This window comes from Haemaphysalis longicornis, unplaced genomic scaffold (assembly GCF_048455015.1).
Source record: "Haemaphysalis longicornis isolate Haplotype H1 unplaced genomic scaffold, Haemaphysalis longicornis Haplotype H1 scaffold_5, whole genome shotgun sequence".
In the NCBI taxonomy this organism is placed as follows: Eukaryota; Metazoa; Arthropoda; class Arachnida; order Ixodida; family Ixodidae; genus Haemaphysalis; species Haemaphysalis longicornis.
The window spans coordinates 15,881,921-15,905,340 of NW_027526385.1; the positions used below are offsets into that span (position 1 = coordinate 15,881,921).

Here is a 23,420-nt window from a genome sequence, read left to right on the forward strand (position 1 = left end):
CAAATTGTACGCGTGCATTATAATACCTCACGGTATTGATCTAACTAGTGTTGCATCATGGCGGCCACGGGAGCAGTCAGTTGATTTCAGTCACCCGGCCAAACCGCTTCCCCTCACTGACTGGCCAAAGTCACTGTTATTATTGATAGTGACGCTGGATACTCAGTGAGCGGAATCGGTTTGGCCGGTTGGGCAGAAGTCAAGAGAGACTGTTCCCATCCAACACAGCAATCCTCTCTGGTGTCTTTTCGAAACTGCGAGTGATCAAGTGATCAGTCTGTCTTGATTTTACCCACCCGGACAAACCACTTCCGCTCACTGAGTGGCCAGCGTCACTATCCATAATTAAGTGACCCTGGCTAGTCAGTGAGGGTAAGCCGTTTGGCCGGGTGAGTGAAATCAACTATGACTGCTCCCATGGCGGCAATGATGCAACATTAATTACACCGTTGCCCCTTCTCACTACGTCAATAGTTTCCCTCTCCTCTACGGTTGCTCAATCTTTTCATGCGGTTGAGAATGCTCAAAAATAGGCTTAATTTTGTTTCCGTGCGTGTTGCCACAATCGTACTGAGGTGCAACTTAAGATCGACAACTATAGCCGTTCTTAACTTACGACGGCAAATAAAATACGGCGGCACGTTATGCATGTTTTCATACGCCCGCACACTCCAGCACGTCCTACTAACCTAAAGCAGATGACATAAATATCCTTCCTCTTGAGGGCGTGGGTCATGATTGTACTCAACATGGTCGTCTTTTGAGTCACTAGATAAGGTTACAGAGTATGGGCACTCTTTTCTCCTATTGTTCCGTACCACCGCCATTATCATTGGTCAGTTCGCATCACGTGACATTTTTTTACAGTGCTACTGTTCATGGGCGCCGGCATTTTGTTGTTGATGCGTTTTTTTAGTAGGTCAGCTCTGGCAGACTTAGCTTGCCCTCCCTGCTCTGCGGCTGCGCCGCGGGACTGATGTAGTTCCGAAAGCGAATCAAAGATAACTCTTGTCGCAGAAAGTGGGTCTAAAGATGCCGTTTTGCTGCATCTTCGACAGTGTTAACAAACGACGCGGTCGAAGTTAGCGGTGACGCCGTAGATGCGGCAATGACGCAACACTGATAAACCCCAAAATGGCCGCCGTTGCTGCCTTGCGGGCCTCCACAGCGGTACTCTGATACCTGTTCTAGTGACACTAGTCGTCCTCTTATCCTTCGTCTGTTCGGTCAACTCATCCACCGTGTTTAATGACAGGCGGGAGCGTTATCTCGTTGTTCGCTGTGACCTGTTCTAGTGACACTAGTCGTCCTCTTATCCTTCGTCTGTTCGGTCAACTGATCCACCGTGTTTAATGACAGACGGGAGGGTTATCTCGCTTTCGCTGTGCTCCTCATCAACGTGAGGAAGTGGGTTGATCCGCAACTGCGCCTTATATGGCCCGGTGACCGTTCAACCCACTTCTCGATTGGATTAGATTGGAGTGCATAGTTTTTCCTCATTTATAATAAAAGGAAAGCTTTTTGCTCAGGGGCCGCTCTATGTCATCAGTCTTCTTTCTGTCCTAGGAATTCACGCTGACCGGCTTCAAGCAATGCGAGGCATCCTCGGGACTGCACTGTGCCTCACCTTCTGTGCTGGCTCTCTACTCGCCCATCGCGAGGCTACTTCCCATATATCCGGAGGTGAGCTCAGTTTGGAACTGCCCATAACCGAGCCCTTCAATGTAAGAGTGTACACGTAGCCCTGCTAATGGCTTTTACAGCCGCACCTTCATTTCGAGGCGTACATGTGTGACAAACCTACACAATGGCATAAAATTGGGGAACCCAATAATGATCAGTTAGTTTTCCATTTACTCAAGTATTTATTATTCGGTAGTGACGCTGAGCTAGCCCCACAACGCTCAGCAAGAGTCCTTAAGGCTTTAATGGTCACGCCACTTCGGCGCTCGTTTCATATAGGGGCCGCGGGCGCCACTACTGGCGCCACCTCCGCACGACGGGCATCCAGGCGCCGCGCGTGCGGCATATTTGCCAGCTGTTAGCGTGGAAACGCTCGCTGCTTTTTGTCTCTTTTCGCTGATTGTGTTTTTTTTTCGTAGTAGTTAGCGACGAATCGTTCAACTAGTGTGTATACCACCAGCCTTCAATAGGATTTTATTTTTCCAAATAAATTCCCGTAGACTTCGGCCGCGAACGGCAACTGCTTCTGCGTCCTCGGGCACAAGCGCTGCGCCATCGTGTTTAGGAATTTTTAAATCTCTATTGCTTCTTTTCTTCAATCAAAAGTTGTAACCACTGTGCATACGGTAGCTCCGTAGTCACGGACTGCTGCGGGCCTATCGATAGTACAATAACAAACAATAACAATGCGCAGAACGCTCAAAGAGATAGCCCAATAATATTGTCGTTTGGATGGGTTGCTACATACTTGACGACATTTAAAAACGCTGCAGAAAGGCAAAGGATGAAATCGTGAAAAGATATATGTTACACAGTGTGTCTTTCCGCCACCACGCTTTTCAATCCTTGCGAAAAGGAAACGCAAAAAAAATAAAACTTATTTCATGACACGCTACAAAAACATTTCAATGTTACGAAGGGAGACAAAACAGCATGGTGAGCCTACTAAAATTCATTTTTCTTTTTTGCGCTGTGATGTGCTGCCCACGGAGGAAACAGAATATTGCTGGCCAGGTAGCCAAGAACGACGGAAAGTTCTACTGAGCGAAGTTTATTACAGCGACCTCCTGCTTAACAAAAGACTAGAATGAAACACAAACGTCGAAGAAGCAGTCCGCAGCGTGACGTGCACAGATGAAGGGCGTTGCGTGGCGTTTGCTATGCATGAACTATTCTCGGAACGTTAATAATTTCAGACCCATAGAAACGGGATCGAGAACGTTGTCGAAGAAACAAAAAATCAAGTTAGTGACAAGGTGACACCCTTTCCATATCAAACAATATTGCCCGACGCGACGTACGACAAAAAAAAAAAATTCCCCCGCATTTCCCCGAAGGGGAGTATGAGGAAGTGCGAAGCACGGGGTGATGCTATGAGGGGGAGTTTGTTGAAGTTTGGTGGCATTTTGCCCGTTAGTTACATTAACACCCCCTCGTGATCACGTTCGGCTTAACACGCCTCGTTTGTCCCTCTGCGGAAATCTTGGTGAATTAACGTGTATGTTCGAGAGATGTTCGAGAGGGAATGTAATCACGCACACACACACACACACACACACACACGCAAAGTAAAGTGAAACGACAGTATTTATTTCAGCACTTGTTTGTGTTGTCGTTGTATGCGACGGTCATTACGACCGCCTTGTGGTCGCTAAAGTGGACCGTTAAGGGTTGTTGCAGCCGCTATAACGCCGCTGAGTCGCCAACGCACGCCGCTGACGACGTAGTTTGAATGCGTTAAAGATATAAGGCGCGTTACTAACACTGATATCAGCGTCGCGTCCGTGGCTTAGCCGGTAGGGCGTCGCGCTGCGGCCGCAAAGTCCTCAGATCGAAACCTGGCGCCGGATGCTGTTTTTTTTTTTATATAGTGTAGTGGCCTGGCTGGCGCGCCGAGAGAGGGTGTTGCGAGCTGGAGAGTAGTAAAGGGGCTTTAGGAGAGGAGGCGAGGCGGGAGAGGAGGCGCTATGCGAGCGCCCTCACGCGTCGGAAATCCGGCGCCGTTGCTAGGCACGGTAGCTAGCTCCGTTGCTAGGCTGCGGACGGAGGACGGCGGTGGAAGCAGGAATAGGCCCGACTAAGAAGTGCTTCGCACTTAAAGGGCCCCTGACATGGGGTTTTTTAGGGGGTCGATGGTATCGGAGTGCAACGGCTATTTCTTGAACTAATCGTGACGTGTTTGTGCGCTCTTGATTTAATCAATTTTTTACGAGCGTAAAAACATCAGAAAGCTACAAAAAACATCTTTTGTGTGTGGGTGCTTTTACACAGTCACACATATTTGTTTTATACCGGAGTGTAAAGCACTTACACACCGGGCCAAACCGGGCTTGACGCTCCTCCGTTCTCGGCGGAAGGATACAGTGAGCGCAGGAGCAACGACGCTTGCAGCCAGCGTGATATCGCTCAGCGCTCCGTGTCTGGTGTTAGAGTATCATCAGTTTTCTTTGCATTTGCTTTCTTGGACGCTGTACTCGAAAGGATTCTTTGCACCATCTGTGTTTCGAGCGTAGCCTCGACGTTGTTTCAGTTATGAGGTGGTAACGAACGGCGCGCCAAGGGAGCGCCGCGCCGACGACGAAGGAGGAGCTCCGCACGCAGCGCTTGGACGACGCCGGGCACTGTTGGTGATCACGAGGCGCACGCTGAAGTGCGTTCACGCAGGCTGAATAAATCAGTTCAAGCCCAAACGCTGTCGCAGCTGATTCTCTGCGGCGGTCGCGACAAGGGCAAGAGCATGCTCATCCCGTAACGATAACTGCCAAAGAGTTTCATTTCATTGCTTCCCATCAGGTCATGATCGCAGGAAAGTGTGGTTTGCTGCACCGGCCTTCTGAATGAACCTGTTGCCTAGTGTCCTTAGCGCGCTTTACCGTTTACCGTGTTAAATGAAGCAAGAGTTGCCGTTTGCCGCTGAAAACGAAAGGATTGCACTCTGCGGTTTCTGCATTCCGGCTTACCGGCTCTGCCGAGTAGCGACATCTGGCGAATTTGTCGCAAAGCAAATGACACAAACGTTTGTTGCCCAGAACTGTTCGCTTACGCTTGAAATGGCTTGAATCTTAGACGTCTTAGATTGAACTCTCACAATAATATATATATATTTTTTAAAAAGAGCCGTATACTTCTACTGTATAGCTTAAAAAATCAAAAACATGACGTTGACGCTGCCATCTAGTGGGAAGAATTAGGACCAAGTATTGCATTAACCAGAATTCACGCCACCGCTAAATATTTCGATATAAAATGAGTAAGATATATTGTAATGATTCCGCAGTTACCTACATTACCTTGCCCAAGACGATTTTGAAAGCATAAAAGAGCTATGCTAGTTCATAAAGGCATCTGAACCATTGGAAGCGTGGGAAGCCGGAGTAGGGGCGGAAATTTTGCTCGCTCATTCTAAAAAAAAAAAATTGTCATTTATCGTGCTCCTGATCATCATTTAGCAAGAATGTAGTAAACAACATTAACTAAGATTGCTTGCATGAAGCGCAGAGCACAGCGCATTTGCTGTGCCGTAAAGTTCCGGAAGAACGCCCACCCAAATTTAAGTACAGTGATATCAAGTGAAAAATACGAGATGGGCGAAATTTCGGGTCAAGCGCGGAAAGGACGAATAGGTGACCGCATCTACACATGAAGAGATGATTCGGGTTTGTTTTGTTCACTCGTCGGCGCTAAAGCCATGGATTTTACGGGGTGGGCGCGCGTCTTTCAGTAAATTGAATATTTCACCCGTAAAAGGGGGTGGGCGAAGTTTCGGGGGAGGGCGTTCACTCGAACTTTCCGGTAATCTAATCAAAACGCGAGCGTACATTTCGCCGGCGCAGGGGGCTCGCTACTACAGTCGGTAGAAATTCTAGCCTCTGTATCGATGTAGCGACGGTAAAAATAAGTTACCGTTCACGGAAACTCTCGCGCATGCAAGGTCGACTTCCGCAATCACCAGTATCTCCTGCTCAAAGTCCGTAAAGACTGAAAACGTAGCTTAAAAAAAAAAAAAAGGACGTCGTCGTCTTATGTGCGACCCACTCGCTGAAGTAACCATGGTAACGACGACGCTCTAAACCAAACCGCCGCCGTCAAAAATCGCGGACATTCCGGCGGCCAACCATGAAATGAGTGCTTCGCCTCGGACGAGGTCGGACTATGTCGTCATCGCAAGCCGCCGAGTCAACAAATAGTTCTGTCTCGTCGGGGTAATAACTTTTGTTAGCGTGAGCGAATATGCTTACTATTTTTGGACTTGTTTCTACAAGAACTATAGAGTAGATTTCTGACACAAACAAAAACACTTTGAAATCCATCTCAGGCCCCCTTTAAAAGAGCAAACGGGCGCTCCGGTTGAAACACTACATAAGAAAACCAGAAACAGCCACGCGCGGTGGCAAAATAAACAAAACAAATCCTAAGCGATATTTCATGGAAATATGAAAATTAAAAGCACAAGGAAATCAAAAAAAGCTTTTTTTTTTCTACATGCCAGCCTGAGCGCAAGGCAATACAAGTTTGCAAACAGGTAATGAAGCACAGTTACTAACTGACTGATCTGACAAAAATCCGGCTTTAAGTTAGCCTTGTACAGATATAGGTCCAGCAGGCTCTCAAAAGGGTACATTGTTTTTTTTTTTTTTTTCATTTTTACACACATTGCATTCTCGCACTCTCACACAGTTGGAATCGAAACTAAAATTTCCCGTTCCTTGCCTTGGAATGGAGCGCTTCCATTTCTCACGCGACTCGCCTTCGCTCGGTAAAACAGAACGAAACTTTTTCTGTTGTAGCCTGTACCCGGAACGACATAGCGGAACACAACACTTGTTCGGCATCATTGTTGCACCACTTAAAGGGGTCCTGAAATACCTTCCACCGATGCATGGATGTACATGTACCCAAATAAAGCAATGTATTTGCAATCTCCTCCCGCAAGAATTTTGTTAAAGCGATGAGTATTAACTGAGAAATCGTAAATCAAAAACCGCGCATTATCGTCGCTCCGCGTTTCCTCCTCCTTTCGACTTACTCTCCGCTGTTGACGGCGCGCCAGCCTTACCTCCCATGATGCTGCGCTCCGCAGCGGTGACGTACTTCCGCTATTGCGCTGCTCAGACTGTCGTCTGCTACGGGCAAGCTTTGTTGACACCATGAATCCCACACTCGGCTCAAGGCTGGAAAAGCGAGCGAAAAATCTGACCGCATGTATGTGGCGGCCTGGCCTTGCCCTTTCGCGGTGTACGTTGCTGGCGGCACATGACTTTTTATCGGCAGCGAACTCGCAGCCGCACGGGGAGGGTCGTGCGCTCGCGCTCGTTCCCTTGATGCACCGCGCACTGTTTATCCAAAAAGCGCCGTATCAGATGTGGCCCCGCTGGTGCCGGGTCTTATTTTGCGGCGGTCGTAATTCCTGCCGGCGGCATGTGAAAAAGTCATATTAAACCGATACAGAACCCGTGCACAAAACGCTTCAGTCATGTGACCAGTTCAGCTTGGGGCGACGCGTGGTGGAGAGCGGCAACGTTGGCAAAACATGCTCCGCCGCGGCTCTGAGCTTTCTAGCGCTTGAGCGAGCGCCATTTCTTTGACAATCTCAAACATCCGTTGCCTTGGCAACAAGGCACAAACCACCCCAGAAGTCAGTTACGGTTGCGTGATCCCGGTTCAGCTTGGGGCGCCACCTTGCGACATATGGGCACTGCAGGCGTACAACTCACTCCCATTGGGAAGTGCGAGATGCGTTTGGCATTACAGGAGGCGATGGTGTGTCTGTTGTGGACGCCTTTGTTTCGCGATGAAATCCAACGTTGTGCTTCTGCGGGTGGATAGTGCTTCCCATGGTCTGGATTATCTTTCTCGAGCGACGTACGACTCAACCTCGCATGGGGTATGTGCAGTGTGCGTGGCTAAAAGCCATCGGCTTGTGCGCCAGAGTTAAGTGACTTGCTGCTCGTCCCCGCAAAGCGCGCGCGAGGTGAGTACCGAATTTACGACGGGCCGGAGGCAACCCATCCTCTGTCAATCGTGGTTCAGACTTTCAACGCATGTTGTGGCGTTGTGTTCGTTAGAAACGCATCTCTGGATTGTTTTGAAGTTGAATAAAATGTATGCGTCAAACCCGGGCATTCGGCTCAGGGCTTTCTCTGCGATTGCACGAAAGAAGTGCCACGGGGCTTCAACGCTTTCTTTATGGAACGTACTCAGGTAACAGAATATCCATGTCGTGTTATGGCCGCGTTGCATTCAAACAAACGGTTAAGCGTTTGTTTTACACTTGTTTCGTTTGTCGTAAAATGCCCAAGCACTCCGGCACTCCGCTGGCAGATCAGCCGGCGAGCCGACGCTGAGCAGACGACTCATCTCTTTGCCGGAAGTGCGTGAAAAAGCCGCCCAATAGCAGGATGTCTAGCTCATGACGAACATCTGGGAATCGATGATGTAGACATGTGAAGATGGCGGCGTCCAAAAACACGAAGGGAAGGGTGAGAAAAAAACGACAAACTTTGCAACAAAAGTGTGAGCTTTCCGCTGCGCCTAAAAGAGTAATACTTGGCACAGAGGACGTTGACGACCCAATCTAACGGTTGCGCTAGTTCATTTAGTCTGCTCAAAATGCCTTTCAGGGCCCCTTTAAGTCGCATCGCAATAGCGCGAGATGCACGTTACATTTCTCCCCCGCACAAAACAACCACAACTTGCCGCGTCTCCGTCGTTCGAGCCACCCCAACGCCGCCCGAAAAGTGACCTCAGTCAGATGGTGGCGCCACCGCGCGGCGGCAAACGCAGAATATGAAGCTCTCCCATTGAGTTACGAAAGACTTTTGTGACCAGTAAAGCATTGAAGGGTTCGGCATTTAAGGACTTTGGCTCAGCTTTTGCATGTGGCCACGTTGAGAATTGGGGCGAAGATCGAGTTTTAAATATCTGCCCGGAAAATTACAAGCCAAAGAAGATGATAAAATTCATGAGAAAATTTAACCACTCAGACATGCACGCGTGGAAATACCACGAAACTTTAAACAAAAACTATGGCCTCCTTGAGCGATTGCGCTTCGTATAAATGCACCATAATCCCGTTGTCTGATTTCGCTTCGTGAATCTGCCACTATCGCGAACTGCGAATCAACTCGAAAAGCGAACGTCGCGCCCTAGCACGGCGCAACGCCGACAACGATGACGAAACACATGTGCGGAGCGCGGTGCGTTTTAGCGCGCCTCTTTAACCGAATCTTTAATCGGGGGACACATGATCGTCCGAGCAATCCCGTTTCCGACGCGGCGCGTCAAAATATCTAGCAGGTTGAGACGTGATATATTGTGGAAGTTTGGAGGGCGCTTACTGCACTAGCGCTATACAACAAATGGTCACTTAAGGTACTTGAAATGCTAAAACTAAATAAAAGTGTAATCTGGTTATACATTATATTCGCCCCGAGCGCGAACACAGTCGGCTCCTGGCGGCGGCGGGACGAACCGCTCCTAGTGTGGATGGCGCTCTCGCGTCGTCTGCTTTTTCACGTTGCGTGCGGCGCAAGACGCGTGCTGCACACGACAAAACAACCAATATGTGTGCTCGTTTGGCAGTAAGCAATGGCATAGTTACCTCCGCTTGCGCATTTCCTCTAGAAACGCAAAAATCAGCGGCCGTTGCGGGTTAATGCGCTGGTTTAATTCCACGAAACATCTTCGCCGTGGTCACCGCTTGAGTGTGAAACGTCTTATAAACATTGCTTCCACACATTGCAGTTTTGTTATTGTTGAGCGCAGTCGTCTGCCGTTTCGGGAACGTCAAAGGGTGCTTTTTGAAGGTGGCGTGGTGATTATATAAAGGATAAAAGTTTAGTACGCGAAATGGGTAAGAATTAAGCGACAAGACCTGTGCATGCGCGTGCAAATTCCACACCCTTGTAAAATTGCACTGTGTCCTTATAAAAAGAAGAAACAAAGAAAAATATTTATACTGCACACGACCCGTGCGCTATCGCCCATACATTACTAGACACGTATTTTACACCCGCAAGCGCCTCTGTGATCGTGTCCTTCCCGTGCCTTTTCTAAAATAAATACCATTTTTGGACAGTCGTTGTCTATACTAAGGAGGCAGAATAACCATTTATTCAACTGTATCAAGTTGCTAATTTTACGTATTATTTAAAATACGTTTCTATGGATGCGCAAGAATATTTAGGGGGGATTTTTCGGTAAGTTTGCCTCTGTCATCTGCCATTCCGTGTGTCATTTTCATATACCGACGTGAATCTCCTTGTCCAGAAACGTGTCTCACTCAGCAGAACCAAATGCCTGATATGGTCACGTCTTAACCTCTTAAGGTGGACCTAAGTTTAAAGAAAGAGAAGAAAACGCGTAATATAATGCGCGTTGTTGCCCGCATGTGTGAGGGGTGTGTGCCATGGCTCACTGTTCTTTTTAAATGTTTTCCCACAATGCTTGCTTTCAATACAATTTTGAAAAAGGCGAGCCACAATTCCTGGACAATCTCGGACCAAGGGGGGTTAATCAGTTTTGAAAATACGTGTTAAAATACTGCTTTTTCACCGCTACAGAACACGACGCCTAGTGTAGTTTCGATTGTAAGTCATAGTGATAACCATAGTTTGGCTTTTCGCGTTACATGCTGCAATCTCTTCTCGCTGCTCTTGCAACGTTGGCAACCCCCCCCCCCCTTTCCCGAAAAAAAAAACGAAATGAACAGAATTTTATTTTTTAACCAATCCTCAAGAAGTAAATGCCAAGACAAACGCGATGTTCAGTTTACAAAACAAAGTAGTTACCGAGAACCCGCTGCGCTTATTCGCAACGAGAAATAAAAAGGAAATGTTTTACTACATCTGCAACAGCGCAACTTCATTTATTGCCATCCTTAGGGTTCGTAAGCACCTTATACGCAAGAATGCAAACACATCTCGCTGTTGCAGGCACCTGTTAGATTTTAAAAGGAACGCAAATGGTCAACAGAGCAGCCGTAACAGAAAATTTGTGCTCACTGTGAGGTCCCAGAAGCTTGGTTTGCACAAACCTGCTTGTCACTTTGCGAAAACCTAGCTAAACATGAGATGTTGATTGTACTGCGTGCGTTGACAATTCAATTCGCAAGTTCACTTGCGACGAAAGCCGTAAATAAGTGATCCGAAACCGTTATTCATCAAACCTTCCTTCAGAGTCGCTAAAATTTCATTTAAAAGACCCGTTAGAGCGGTTACATTTATATATCTGCACTGACCAAAATTTAGTAATCTTATGTTGCCTTTTGAACACAAAAAATATCGTAAGCTCTTAGAAAGAATTTCGGGGCAGTTAAGTAGTGTTACCATTTCGCTGCCCTGGCATCCCACAAATGCAAGAATGCGTCATGCTACCAGTGAAAGCGATTGAGATTGCCGGTGTAAACTGAATTTCAGAGATCGAGGCTTCCTGATTTGTTTCTATTTACGCTTTTATTGAAGGCTCAAAGCCATAATCTGGAAAGATCGAGCTTGCTACGAGCCACAGCGTACAAGTTCATTGTCACAATTACGGCCATTCTGAGATTCCCGATGAGTCGTCGCTTTTTTTGGCGTAGTAATGAAAACTGACTGCCGCTTCCATGCTATACATTGAACGTTGAGGAACCGAACTACAGCATACCACTCTTGTTTGCACCTTTCGTGCGCACATACGGCGAGAAAAAGGCACGTAGCGCGCCCACAGTGTGCATTCTTACGGGCCGCTCAGCGGAGCATCCACACTAGCAGCGCGACGCTGTCGCCACCTACATGTCGAGCTCGCGGCGAATACCCCATATATCCAACCCCGACAGCGCTGGCTCGTGGCCGAGTGGTCTGAAGTGCCAGGATGATTGTTTTGCAAGTCGCAAGTTCGAATCCTCGAGGGTTGATGCTTTTTTTGTAAGTTGATTTTATTGTTGGCGGCCGATGTTTTCTAAACTGAGTTCACTATTTCTGGGCCGTAACGTTCACTGCTCCACGAGCGAGTTGGCAGAACGCGCACAGACTGACACTGACACGCTAGCGAGTTCTCGTTGGCGTGCTGTTGCCACAAGCACCGGCTACTTGCGAGCAGTGGGCACACGCCAGGATCAGCAGACCCTTGGCCTGGTGCGAACGCGCTTTTTACGATACAGGCATGAGTGAGACAAGCTCCAAATATGGGGAAAAGCGCATGCATTTGTGCGTCTGCGGGTGCGCGGAGGGCGTTCATCCACTGCGTAGGCCTCGGCTAGTGATTGCTACGATTCCATGCCGTCCTGGGAAGCTTATCTTAGGCATTTTGCAGCCGACAACATGGCAGAAGCGCGGTACGACGATTACTGAGATGAGAATGCCCATCCAACGATGCCATCGGATGTCAAGCATGTTGTTTCACAGAACCGAAACTGAAACTTTGTTGGAATACTAACCTTGGACATCGTCCAATCACGGTGCATCTCCTCCTGTGGTCACAGCCTTTAGTTGGTGCGGCCGCCACAGACCGCGCATGGTAGTTTTTCTTCTCTCCCGCTTTATAAAATAATTACCGACTTAACAACCCTATAAACGATGAAAAAGGTGTTAATTTGAGCCAGTGTACGCAGTGCAAGCAAAGCCGGGAGCTTGAAAAATTCACTTCAGACTTCTTAAGTGCTCTGAATGCGGTACCAACAATGTACAATTTAGCGCCTGAGATATTGCTTCCGGCCCGCGTTCCCGGAGGGCGTCGTCCCCTTTCCTCCTGACACGATCCTCTTCCACCTAACGATTTCGAGTGGCTTCTGTCTGTCTCTAACAAGTTGCGCCGATGCTCGTGTCCTTTCGTAACTGTGGGGTTAAAACGCCTGCTATGGGGCGCCTTGTACACTGAACGCCTCTCGCGCATCAAAGACAAGTGGAGCCTCGGGAGTCGTGAGAAAAATGCATGGAAAAAATAGCCTAGCGCAGTGCACGTACCGAATCATGATTAGGCAAGCCAGACTGGCCATTCAAAGCGAAAGCGCAAGAGGGTTCATGAACGGAAAACACTTTTCAGTAAAGATGTGGGGCTTGCCACTCAAGTCACGCAAGTTGACCTACCTTTCAGCCCCACTCCGAACGAGAGAGCTCAAGCTGTTTGCCACTAAGCCCGGATTATGCACACCAGGCAAGGCTCGGGAGGCGCAACTGGTGTGTGCCAGACACTTGCAGATTCACCTACGAACGGCTGCGTCTATACGCATGCGTCGACCTCGCGCAATATGCAGGTAAGAATGCTTGTTGTTTCTGGTCAGTATTTGTAGCAAAATCTGCGGTTGATTTCTCTGTCATAGGAATCGGTAAAACACGAAAGTGAAATGTGCAGCGAAATCTGCAGCTGGGCATGATTTTCGGGTAGGCGGATTTCTTGTGGGTGTGCTTGGCGAGCGACGTCTTGCTGGCGGGTCGCTTCGGCAAAGGTGTACTGGCGTCATTTCCGTGACGGATATGACGTCAGTGAAATCTTGGTGTATCCCGACATAAAACACTTTCCCGTTAAGATATACAACCCGAAAACGAACAACCATGAGTATAACGTACTCTTTGGTTATAAAGGTTGCTTCCCCGCAAGAAGACCCTGTGTGTAGGGGTGCACCCTTTACAGGCCGCTTGCTGGTTGTACTGGCATCACTTCCGTGACGGATATCACGTCAGCGAAATCTTAGTGTATCTGGGAATAAAACACTTTTCGTGTTTAAACAGTGTCGTCAGACGATATGTGTATGTACTTCAGCTAACTTTATTTTACATGGGGGTGATTGTAACTGCAGCTGTGCCGCCGTTGACCTGCTGCACTGCGTATATTAGTGTGCACAACGTATAGGGACGAAAATTGTAATTCACGTCCGTTTTCGGTGGATCTCCAGGTTAGTGCATTTCGGCTTGGAGTAATTTTGTTATTGGTCGACTTAAAGGGACACTGAAGTGATTTGTAAACAATGCGGGATTACGAGCGCAAACTGTAGTCCGGAGTCCCTGGGCCCTGTTTCGACTACTCTGTGCGCGTTTACGCGAATTTATTTAGTAGAAAAATCAATTCGAAATTGCTGTCCTCCTCTCTTTACGCTCGCCCGTTTTCTGTGGCGTTTTCGTGTGACGTCAGCAGGAGAGGAGCTGCCAATTGGCTGCGCTACTGCACGGCTCGCCGACCTTCCGCGACCGAGTCAGTCGGCCCACCGTTTAGTCCGCCGGCCGCCGACGGGTCGTCGCAATTCGTTCGATCAGTTGAAACTAAGCCACAACACGTTTGAGAATGGAAGAATGCGCCTTTCTTTACTTCGTTAGTTTCGACCTTCCGCGACCGAGTCAGTCGGCCCACCGTTTAGTCCGCCGGCCGCCGACGGGTCGTCGCAATTCGTTCGATCAGTTGAAACTAAGCCACAACACGTTTGAGAATGGAAGAATGCGCCTTTCTTTACTTCGTTAGTTTGTACACTGTATCTAGCTCCAAGTCAAGGTCGCTTCACACAAGCGCTGCACAAGCCCACATGCGGCGCTTCGCTGACTGGTAGGCCAGTAGGAAAATATAAGGCCTCTTGAAGGGGGAGAAGAGTGAGCGAAGTCAATATAGGTACTAAGGAAATAAAATCAACTGAGATTTTTACCGTACAGCGTAAAACTAGGGTGCGGGAAGCACTTTTTTGCGCTGGGCGAACAAGCAGAGCGGTCAGGAGCACGACTACGCATCTGCGAACGCTTTCCCGTCTACGAAATGCAATTGCTAGACGTGAGCTATTGTGGAAACTCGGGGGACGCTTACTGCACGAGGGCAATACAACAAATAGTCACCTAAGCTGCTTAAAATACTAAAACTAAATAAAAGTGTAAACTGGTTATACATATATACCTAAAATTTTCCCTTGCCGCCGGCGGCCCCCTGTGGCCTAGTCGTCTGGTGCGCTACGTATGTCAGCGCAAGTGTTTTGCCAGTCACAAGTTGGAATCGCCGCGGGTACATGCTTTTTTTTTTATGAGTTAACTTCTTGTTTCGTTTTTCGTCGATGTTTTCTATACTGAGTTCAGCTTTTTTTGGGCCGCAACGTTCATGGCTACACGAACTAGTCCACAGAACTCGCGCAGGCTGGCACTGCCGCGCTAGCGAGTTCTCGTTGGCGTGCTGTTGCCATAAGCACCGACTGCTTGCGGGAAGTGGGCACAGGCCAGAATCAACAGACCTTTGGCCTGGTGCGAACACGCTTTTTATGAGACAGGCATGAGCGAGGCAAGCTCCAAATATGGGGGAGAAGCGCGTGCATTTGAGCGTCTGCGGGGACGCGGAGGGCGTTCATGCACTGCGTAGGCCTCAGATAGTGAATGCTACGATTCCAAGCCGTCCTGGGAGGCTTATCTTATGCATTTTACAGCCGACAACATGGCAGAAGCGCGGTACTACGATAACTGGGTTATTGAGAATGCCTATCCAACGACGCCATCGAATGTCAAACATGTTGTTTTACAGACCGAAACCGAAACTTGTTTGATTGCTAACCTTGGGCATCGTCCAATTACGGCGCCCCCTCCTCCCAACGTCACAGCTTAGTTTGTGCGGCCGCCGCAAACCGCGCATAGTAGTTTTTCTTCTTTCGCGCTTTGTAAAATAATTAACGATTTGTCAACCGGATGAACGATGAAAAGTGTGCTAATTTGAGCCAGTCTACACAGTGCAAGCAAAAACGGGAGCTTGACAAATTCACTTCAGTGTCCCTTTAATAATAAACACACGGTAGGTGGTAAATACGTAAAATGGGTGCAGTGCATCAGGGTCCAATGAATCAATCTTGTTAGCGCGACGGCTTAAGGACCCGCCGCGGTGTCTCAGTGGCTATGGCGTTGTGCTGCTGAGCCCAAGGACGCGTGTTCGACTCCCGGCCGCCGCGTCCGCTTTTCTGCTGGAGGGGAAAAGCAAAAAATTAAGGAAGCTCACACTAACGCGTAAGGCTTGAAGGTAGCGAAGCTGGACGCAACAGTAGCGTGTTTCTTCTTTTTCGCCTCACGGCGTTGTTTAAGCGTCACCGCTGTACGAGCGACCGCAGCTGGATGTTCGTCCTACTCCATCGCACACGGGTCTGCGCGCACGTCGCCTTCCTTCGTCGCGCGCCCTCATCGCTGCTGCGGCGGTATCATCGCCTTCCTCCGCCAGGAGGCCGCTCGAGTCCCGCGCTTCTCCGCTCCCTCCTCGCCTATCTCACCCCGCCATCGGGTGCTGCTCCAATCCGCGCGCTTGCGGAAGGGGGTGTGGTTTGACCTTTAGCTCTCAAGGTCAAAACTGGTCGCCCCGCGAAGACTGCCCGAGGTAGCGTAATGTAGCTTTCGTTACAAAACGCCCGTGTGCTCAAGATTTCAGCGCACGTTAAAGGTTCCCAAGCGGTCCAAATTATTCCGGAGCCCTCCACAACGGCGCGTCAGCGCTTTAAACCCCACAAACAATCAATCAGTCAACGGATTAAGGGTCAAGCACATGGGCGGAGAACGACGCTCTTCCGCGCGTGTTTTTCCCTCTCCAAAACCGGTCCTGCAGCCTTCATGCGCCTCCGGTCTGGCAGTGGTCATGCCGCTGCCAGAACAGTTTCGGAGAGGAAAAACGCGTGCGGAAACGCGTCGTTCTCCGCAGATGTGCTTGAACCTTTAAAGGGACGCTAAATACAAAACCGAAGTTGGTCTAAATAGATAGATTGACATCCCTAAAAAACGAATATACCAGTCTTGATGGCATTACACCTTTAAAATGATCTCGTAAACAAACAAAAATGGAAGCTATCAATCGTCCAGCATGGATGACGTTAAAAGGACCCTTCAAGACTTCCGATAAATGCTTTAACTCTTTTCTTCGCGTCTGGAAGAACTGCGAAAGCTACAGTATTCACCAGCATGGAGCGGCACTGCGTCATTTGCTCGTCGCACCAGATACGCCTTACGTTTCTGCTTTGTTTTTGCGGCTTTATTTTTAAAGTTGCTATCGAAAAGCGTTCATTGCTGCAACTGAAGGAAAACCGGCCAACAGCCGCTACGTGGCCTCAGTGACGTAAAAAACGTAATGACCGGGAAAGGAGAAAAATCTTTTAAGCGACTTTCCATGTTATGTGATGGACATATAGCAGTAAGTAATTTTTGGCTGAGGTGATTGCGACCACCCCCAGTCTAAGTACTGGATGTGTTGGGTGACTACGTTCTGCAAGCATTAAAGGTTTCAAAAAAAGTTGAAAAGTGTTGCAGGGTCCCTTTAACGACGACTCAGTCGATGTGTCAAGGGTCGCGTGAGGAACAAAAGAACGAGAAGCCCGGACACAAGCTCTCCTAGAAACACGTAAAATCTTTCCGCGTTAGCTTTAATAAGTCATAAAAAATTAAAAATATACAGGCATAATTCAAGCCGTGCCTATATTCGCAATCTGTCAAGCCGCGGCGCCGGTGGCGGTTGCGATGGTTATTGCAGGTTTGGCGTATAGTCACATGCCTCTTACCTCCGAATCTACGTATACCAAGGCTTCGCTGCGTAACCCTATCTGTCGAGCATTAAATTTCCATTGAGAGTTTAGAACACTGTACGCAGCCATACGCCAAGAGTTAGCGTACGCAATTTCTTTGCGTTGTTCGCGCGTACGCTAGGGGGATCCCGTATCTCCTTGTTTACACCGTGGTGCCAATTAGCGCGTCGTCCCTCCGCGGTTCCGCTCAATTTTTGTGGACAGCCATTTGATAGAACAAATTTTTTGCTCCTGTCTTTTTAAATGCGCCGCGTGTTTTGCACGTTGCCCTCATCACGTAGCGCTGAATAGCCGTGACATCGGTGTCTGTCCGAACTTAGCTGTGCAGCCAGGCCGGCAGCCGAAGCTACGTGCTAGGTAGCTAGGTAGAAAACGTTTAATTGAGCTCCTGAAGTAGGAATGGTTCCCAGTCCAGGAGTCCGTGGAATGAGCAGAAGGCCTTCGCTCTGGACGCCAGGAGTTGCTGAGCGTCCGGATCGCCGCCAGTCGCCAGGTTTTCCCGCAGCTCAGGGGTGTGAAGAGGGGATCGTAAAAGAAGCAAGTTTGGGTTACGCTCACGCTATGCGAAGGAAGGTTTGATAACCACCTCAATGCAGCCGTGCGACTACAAAGGAAAGCTGTAGAGCTTTCTCAGAAACTTCGCAGTTGAAGAAAAATTCGTCCTGGTCTAGGATTTGAACCCGGGACCACCGCTTACCCGGAGCAGTCACTCTACCGACTGACCTAACCAGGAGGCTAGCAGTTTGTAGCGCGAGAGCGAATTGATCAACAACTAAAAGTGTGTTCCCCTGGGGGATTTACCCTAAATCTGGTCGATTAACACCTGTCCATTACTTTAGTTGCTAAATTCGCTCCTGCGCTACAAACGACTAGCCTCCTGGTTAGCTCAGTTGGTGGAGCGACTGCTCCGGCGATGGTCCCGGGTTCAAATCGTGGACCAGGACGAATTTTTCTTTAACTGAGAAGTTTCTGAGAAAGCTGTACAGCTTTCCTGTGTAGCCGCACGGCTGCATTGAGGTGGATGTAAAACTTTCCTTCGCAGAAACTTACTCCACCTTGGAAATTTCCTCCAAATTTGGTCCATTACGCTCATGCTATAGTATAATATGAGGTAGAGTACCGGGTTGGGAACAGAACTGCCATTCACCAGAGTATTGAGTTGGGAACATACGATGCAGGTGAACTGGGTGATGAAAGATACTGGTTCGTATTCTGCGGAGTAGCGAATATCCTTCTTTGGAGAGTGCATGGTGAGGGGGAAGAAAGTGTTGTCTGTCCGACCGGCAATATTGCGTTATGTCTAGATAGGTTTCAAAAGGGATTGACGATGCGGTCTCCTCGGAAGCCAGGTGAGAGAGGGCGCAGACTTGCTGATGAGCAAAGTTGTTTGCGCGTCACCGAGGAATGGCCAGGAGTACATATGATGTTGACTCTCCGGCAGGGCTGATTGAGCGAGGGTAACTTGAAGGTAGCAGGGTCCACCCTCCCGGCTAAGAGGCTTCCGCAGGCAGCTTGAGAGTCTGTGGTAATGCTAGCGTGCTTTGTATATGTGCGGGATAAGGGGATATGTAACCCTTCAACGACCCACGTTGACGATGTCTTTGTTGATGCACGAGTGATGAGGGCCGTCTTTGTGGTGACTGTGGCTATTTTGTGTTGACATTTAGAGTAGGTACTGGCGCCCCTAAGGCGACATGTGTTCTCTCCAAAAATACTCCCATGCGCTTGACTTCGGGCTTTTCGGCGGCTGGGGTGAGGTTCAGGGTGCATATTCTTTTGGTAAGGCGCCGATGATGTGTGTGTTGTGATCGAGTTAGCTCCGCGATGAAATGTGACGGCGTGCTCCGGCGGGTGGACTGTGCTTACTATGTTCGGAATCATCACTAGCGATGATGCAACCCCGCAGCGGATATGTAGTGTGGGCGCCATAAAAACCTTCTGGGCTGGCGCAGGAGTGAGAAGTGACTTGTTCTTCGGCCCCATAAATAAAAAAAAGAGAGTGCTGCGCTTGCGACGCGCAGAAAGGAATTAATATCCTCTTAATTTCGCGCTTCGACCTCAAAGCGCATGCCGTGACGATGTGTCTGTTCGAAGCCATTTCTTGACTGTATTGAAGTTGAATGAGGTGCATGCGTCGAGCCGAGTCTTTTAGCTCAGGGCGTTGTGTGCTGCTATGCTTCCACTACCGTGCGTGAGTGGCGGGCCCGGACAACTTTGCCCGCGGTCTTTCACATTTCTCCCAGAGTGGAATGCGTCAGCACGCGCTAGAATTGGGGGTAACCGGCTTCGCGAACTGGCCCTCTGTAGCGAGAGTTGTCTAGTGCTGCTCCATTGAGGCGCGGACGCATGTGAACTGTTTTCTTGACGACGCCGGGAACTCCTCGTAAGACGCGTGCTCACGCGCACGGTGAACGGTGGGAGCAACTACGACCCGGGGTTTTCTGATGCCGCCGCACACATTGCGGCTAGCAACAGCAGCTCCGCTGTTTACAATTCCCTTGCCAAACAATTTACCTGCGTAAACAAGAACGCACCAGCGCTTTCTAGAGCGTTGGTCAAGTTCACGACGTTTCCATGCTCAAATCGGTTTAGCATCGTACTGCGAGTTTACGTGATCCGTAACTGCGATTTTACTCCCAATTTATCATTTTTGCATTCGAGTCACAAAATACATAATGCTGTTACGACAATTTTTTTTCTCATAACGCAACAATTTCAGAAATCACGCTGCCAAGCTTCTCCCTCGCAATTAACAAACCAACGCTTTGCATCCACAACGCTGTACGTCTACTCCTGTTACGCACCACGGTGGCCCAGTGGCTAAGGCGTTCTGCGAGCTAGGGCACGGGTTCGATACCGCCCGGGGTGGATGCTTTTCTAAAGAAGGCGGAAAGGGAAAACGCCCGTGTGTCGAGATTTCGGCGCACGTCCAAGATCCTCAGTTGGTCGAAATTAATTCTGAGATCTCCACTATCGCGTGCACACCGCATTTTCGCACATATAGCCCCCACCAAAAACGTGAAAATTTCAGTTGCAAAGTAGGGGTGCGGGTAATACGCGGGGTTTTTGCAGCTTTACGGCAATGCGCGTTGTGCCGTGAAGCTCCTACGCAGTAACACTGACCAAGCCTTCCATGGCAGCGATTGCGCAAAACGTACATCACAAGGAAGAAAAAACAAGAACGAGCGCACTCTAAGAACTGAATTTTATTAGGGAATTTTGACTTTCCACTTGCGGTCAGTGTATTCTACTTGCTAAACATACGCCTTTTCTGTCTACATAGTATGTGATATTACAAGAGCCGTTTTGTCGGTGCTCGTGGCGCTGGGAAACAGGGGCAGCTCAGGCCTTCTTCTCGGTCTTCTTGGGCAACAGGACGGCCTGGATGTTGTGTTGCTTGAGCAGTAGCTTTGGCGCAGCCTTTCCTGTATCAAATGAGCGGGCCATACGCGTTTTTTTTTTTTCTGGCGGTCTGAAAGTGGGGGTGCGGATTATATGCAGGGGCGAGTTAAACGCGCGAGAAGACGGTAATAGCCCAGGCGCAGCTTCGGCGCGTAAAACCCCGAAGTCTAGTCTATTACTGCGTTAGTAAAGAGCAACTGGTTAGCCTTGACAGACCAGCGAGGCGCATTCGTATCGCTTGATTCAGAAGGTGTTAACATAGACGGAATTTCCATATCCGAATTAAAGCATTATTTTATAAATTGCCATTCTTGAATTGTACATAAACACTGTGGTTAAACACGTAGTGACACGTGAATAAATGTATTCGCTCAAATTTTCTTGTGTTTTTTCTCGGTTTTCATTTCCAATTCATAGGTTTATTTCACTGGTTGGTAAGACTACTATCCCATTATTTCTCGTTGAACCTGATACGGGTCGTATTTCGTACATCACAGTGCTGTCGTATGTTTCAATATTTTGGGCTACTTGATTTTTTTTTTTTGCATACGTGATTTCTTTCTTTCTCTCCTGAATTGTGTCACTGCAGTAATTTGTTAGAAATATGTAAGTTAGCAGTGTTATTACCGTGTTTTTTCTGCATTCCTGTAGTTGGTGTTTTCTATCATTTCTGTTTTCAGTAACGTTACACAGCCTGTTACGCTACTGACAAAGTGTTTTTCATTCCATTAAGAGCAGCACTCTGCCCTAGCTCACTGCCTTGGATGGGACCCAGTCAAGCTGCTGAGCATCAGGTTTCTGTCCCCTCTCACTGCATATTTTTTGTGCTGTGTAAGAAATACAAATATACTGAAACTGAAACTGAATTTTTCTGCACACATTGTTCTCTGATTTTGTGTACTTTGGCTCATGCAGGCCCCTGTCGCGCTATTATAGCTGCCGAAACGCCCAACGCCACCGCAACGTGTGCGAGAGTGACGCGGTACTCGGCAATCGCATGCGACGCCTAAACGATGCGCTCAGCATGACGTACCGAGAGCTCTGCTTTCCTGGACGCCATGGCATCAGTGCTGTCAAGAAACCAGAAGGTACGGTATTTTCGCGCGTACTACCCGCACCAAAAATTCGCAAATTTCAGGGGTGAAGTAGAGGTGCGGATTATATGCGAGGTATTTCCTTTGGTGCAGCTTCAGGGCCGTGATCCCCCTACAGCAGTAATAGCGACTAAACCACTGTTATCCCGTTGACAGTGTTTATTTTGCACGCACGCTGCTCAACAATATATCAACTGAAAAAAATGTAGGCGGCAAGTCATCTAGTTGCGTAGTCAGCTAGGCACGTTCTTTTGAATAAACAAATCTGTAATGTTGCCTGAGTAGTAGATCTGCTCCATCCTCTTATGTATAAAATGTACAGGCAATACGCGGGGATGTATCTTTTTATTCGTCGACGGAAAGTAAGGGGGTGGGTTATACGCGCGAAAATACGGTAATTAGCGCCTGTTTGTTGGCGTGATTTGCGCTGCGAATACCCGACCTGTTGATAATCATGTATACTTCATTACCTACGTAGAGAAGATGCAAAACAAGATAGCCTGGTATGCGTGCTATTATACGGGACGAAGACGACATAAATCGTTTTACGGACTTGCAAACCCTGTCGCGCACCTGCGAAGATTTTGTGCCTAGATTGCCATGTATCCGCTGAAGTAGATTAAGTTGAACAGCTCTAGTGGTCTTCAAAATTCTTTGTAAATCGCAAAAAATCAGAACCTTAATTCACACTACTTTTCGAAGTATCATTGAAGTTATACTACATTCAGTTAATAGAGTTCGAGCTTCTGAGTAAGTAGTCAAACTACACCATTTACGACGTAGCTTTCGGAATCGTTAAGGCAAATTTATGAAAAAAACTGGTTGATTTCTCTGTCATAGGAATCTGTAAAACACGAAAGTGAAATGTGCAGCGAAATCTGCTGCTGAGCATGATTTGCGAATAGGCGGCTGTCTTGTGGGTGTGCTTGGCGAGCGACGTCCTGCTGCCGGGTCGCTTCGGCAAAGGTGCACTAGCGTCATTTACGTCACGGATATGACGTCAGTCAAATCTTAGTGTATACCGGCATAAAACACTGTCGTCTTAAAATATAAAACCCAAAAATGAACAACTCTAAGTATAACCAGAGTCCGTCAAAGCATTCTGGTATAACGCACTGTTTGGTAGTAAAGGTTGCTTCCCCGCAAGCAGACCTTGTGTGCAGGGGTGCACCCTTTACAGGACGCTTGCTCCGTTGTCATGGCGTCACTTGCGTGACGGATATGACGTCAGCGAAAGTTTTGTGTATCCAGGAATAAAACACTTTCGGGATAAAAAACAATCATGCACCTCTGCATCTCACGACGGCGATAGCTGAACGCTAAGCTTTCTCGGGAGTGATTACTTGGTTGTCGTTTGAACTTTGGCTCGCACACGGTCGGGACCTCGACCCGCTGAGCTTTGACTTTGACAGGCACGCAGTTTGGAATCATGATCGCGGTGACTTTGAGTTTGACGCTTCGCCATTTGGTTTCGTACGACGAAAGCTTCGCGTTAAACTGTCGTCGTTGTGAGAGTGCGTAACTTTTGTGGCTGATTTTGCACGACAGTGCACCCCTCTCCAAATCCAAACTGCTCCGACCGTCAGCGATCGGTGAGATGTCCGCTTCATAACGCGAAATATCCCGGTTTGACTCTGAGAACTAGTGGCTAAGGCGTTGCGCTGCTGAGCACGAGGTCGCGGGTTCGATTCCCGGCCCCGGCGGCCGCTTTTCTGATGGAGGCTAAAAGCAAAAACGCCCGTGTGTTCGAGATT

General features: G+C 48.5%; 1 protein-coding gene across 1 annotated transcript in view; it reads left to right on the forward strand.

The window, feature by feature from the left end:
• Positions 1-1,570: 1,570 nt before the first annotated feature.
• The window catches only part of LOC144137913 (uncharacterized), a 61,227-nt gene continuing 39,377 nt past the window's right edge, over positions 1,571-23,420 (forward strand). The window contains exons 1-3 of the mRNA XM_077669933.1: positions 1,571-1,683; positions 12,754-12,913; positions 21,488-21,660. Of these exons, the coding sequence (XP_077526059.1) occupies positions 1,593-1,683; positions 12,754-12,913; positions 21,488-21,660 (424 nt within the window). The 5' untranslated portion in view covers positions 1,571-1,592. The remainder of the gene's footprint in view (positions 1,684-12,753; positions 12,914-21,487; positions 21,661-23,420) is intronic.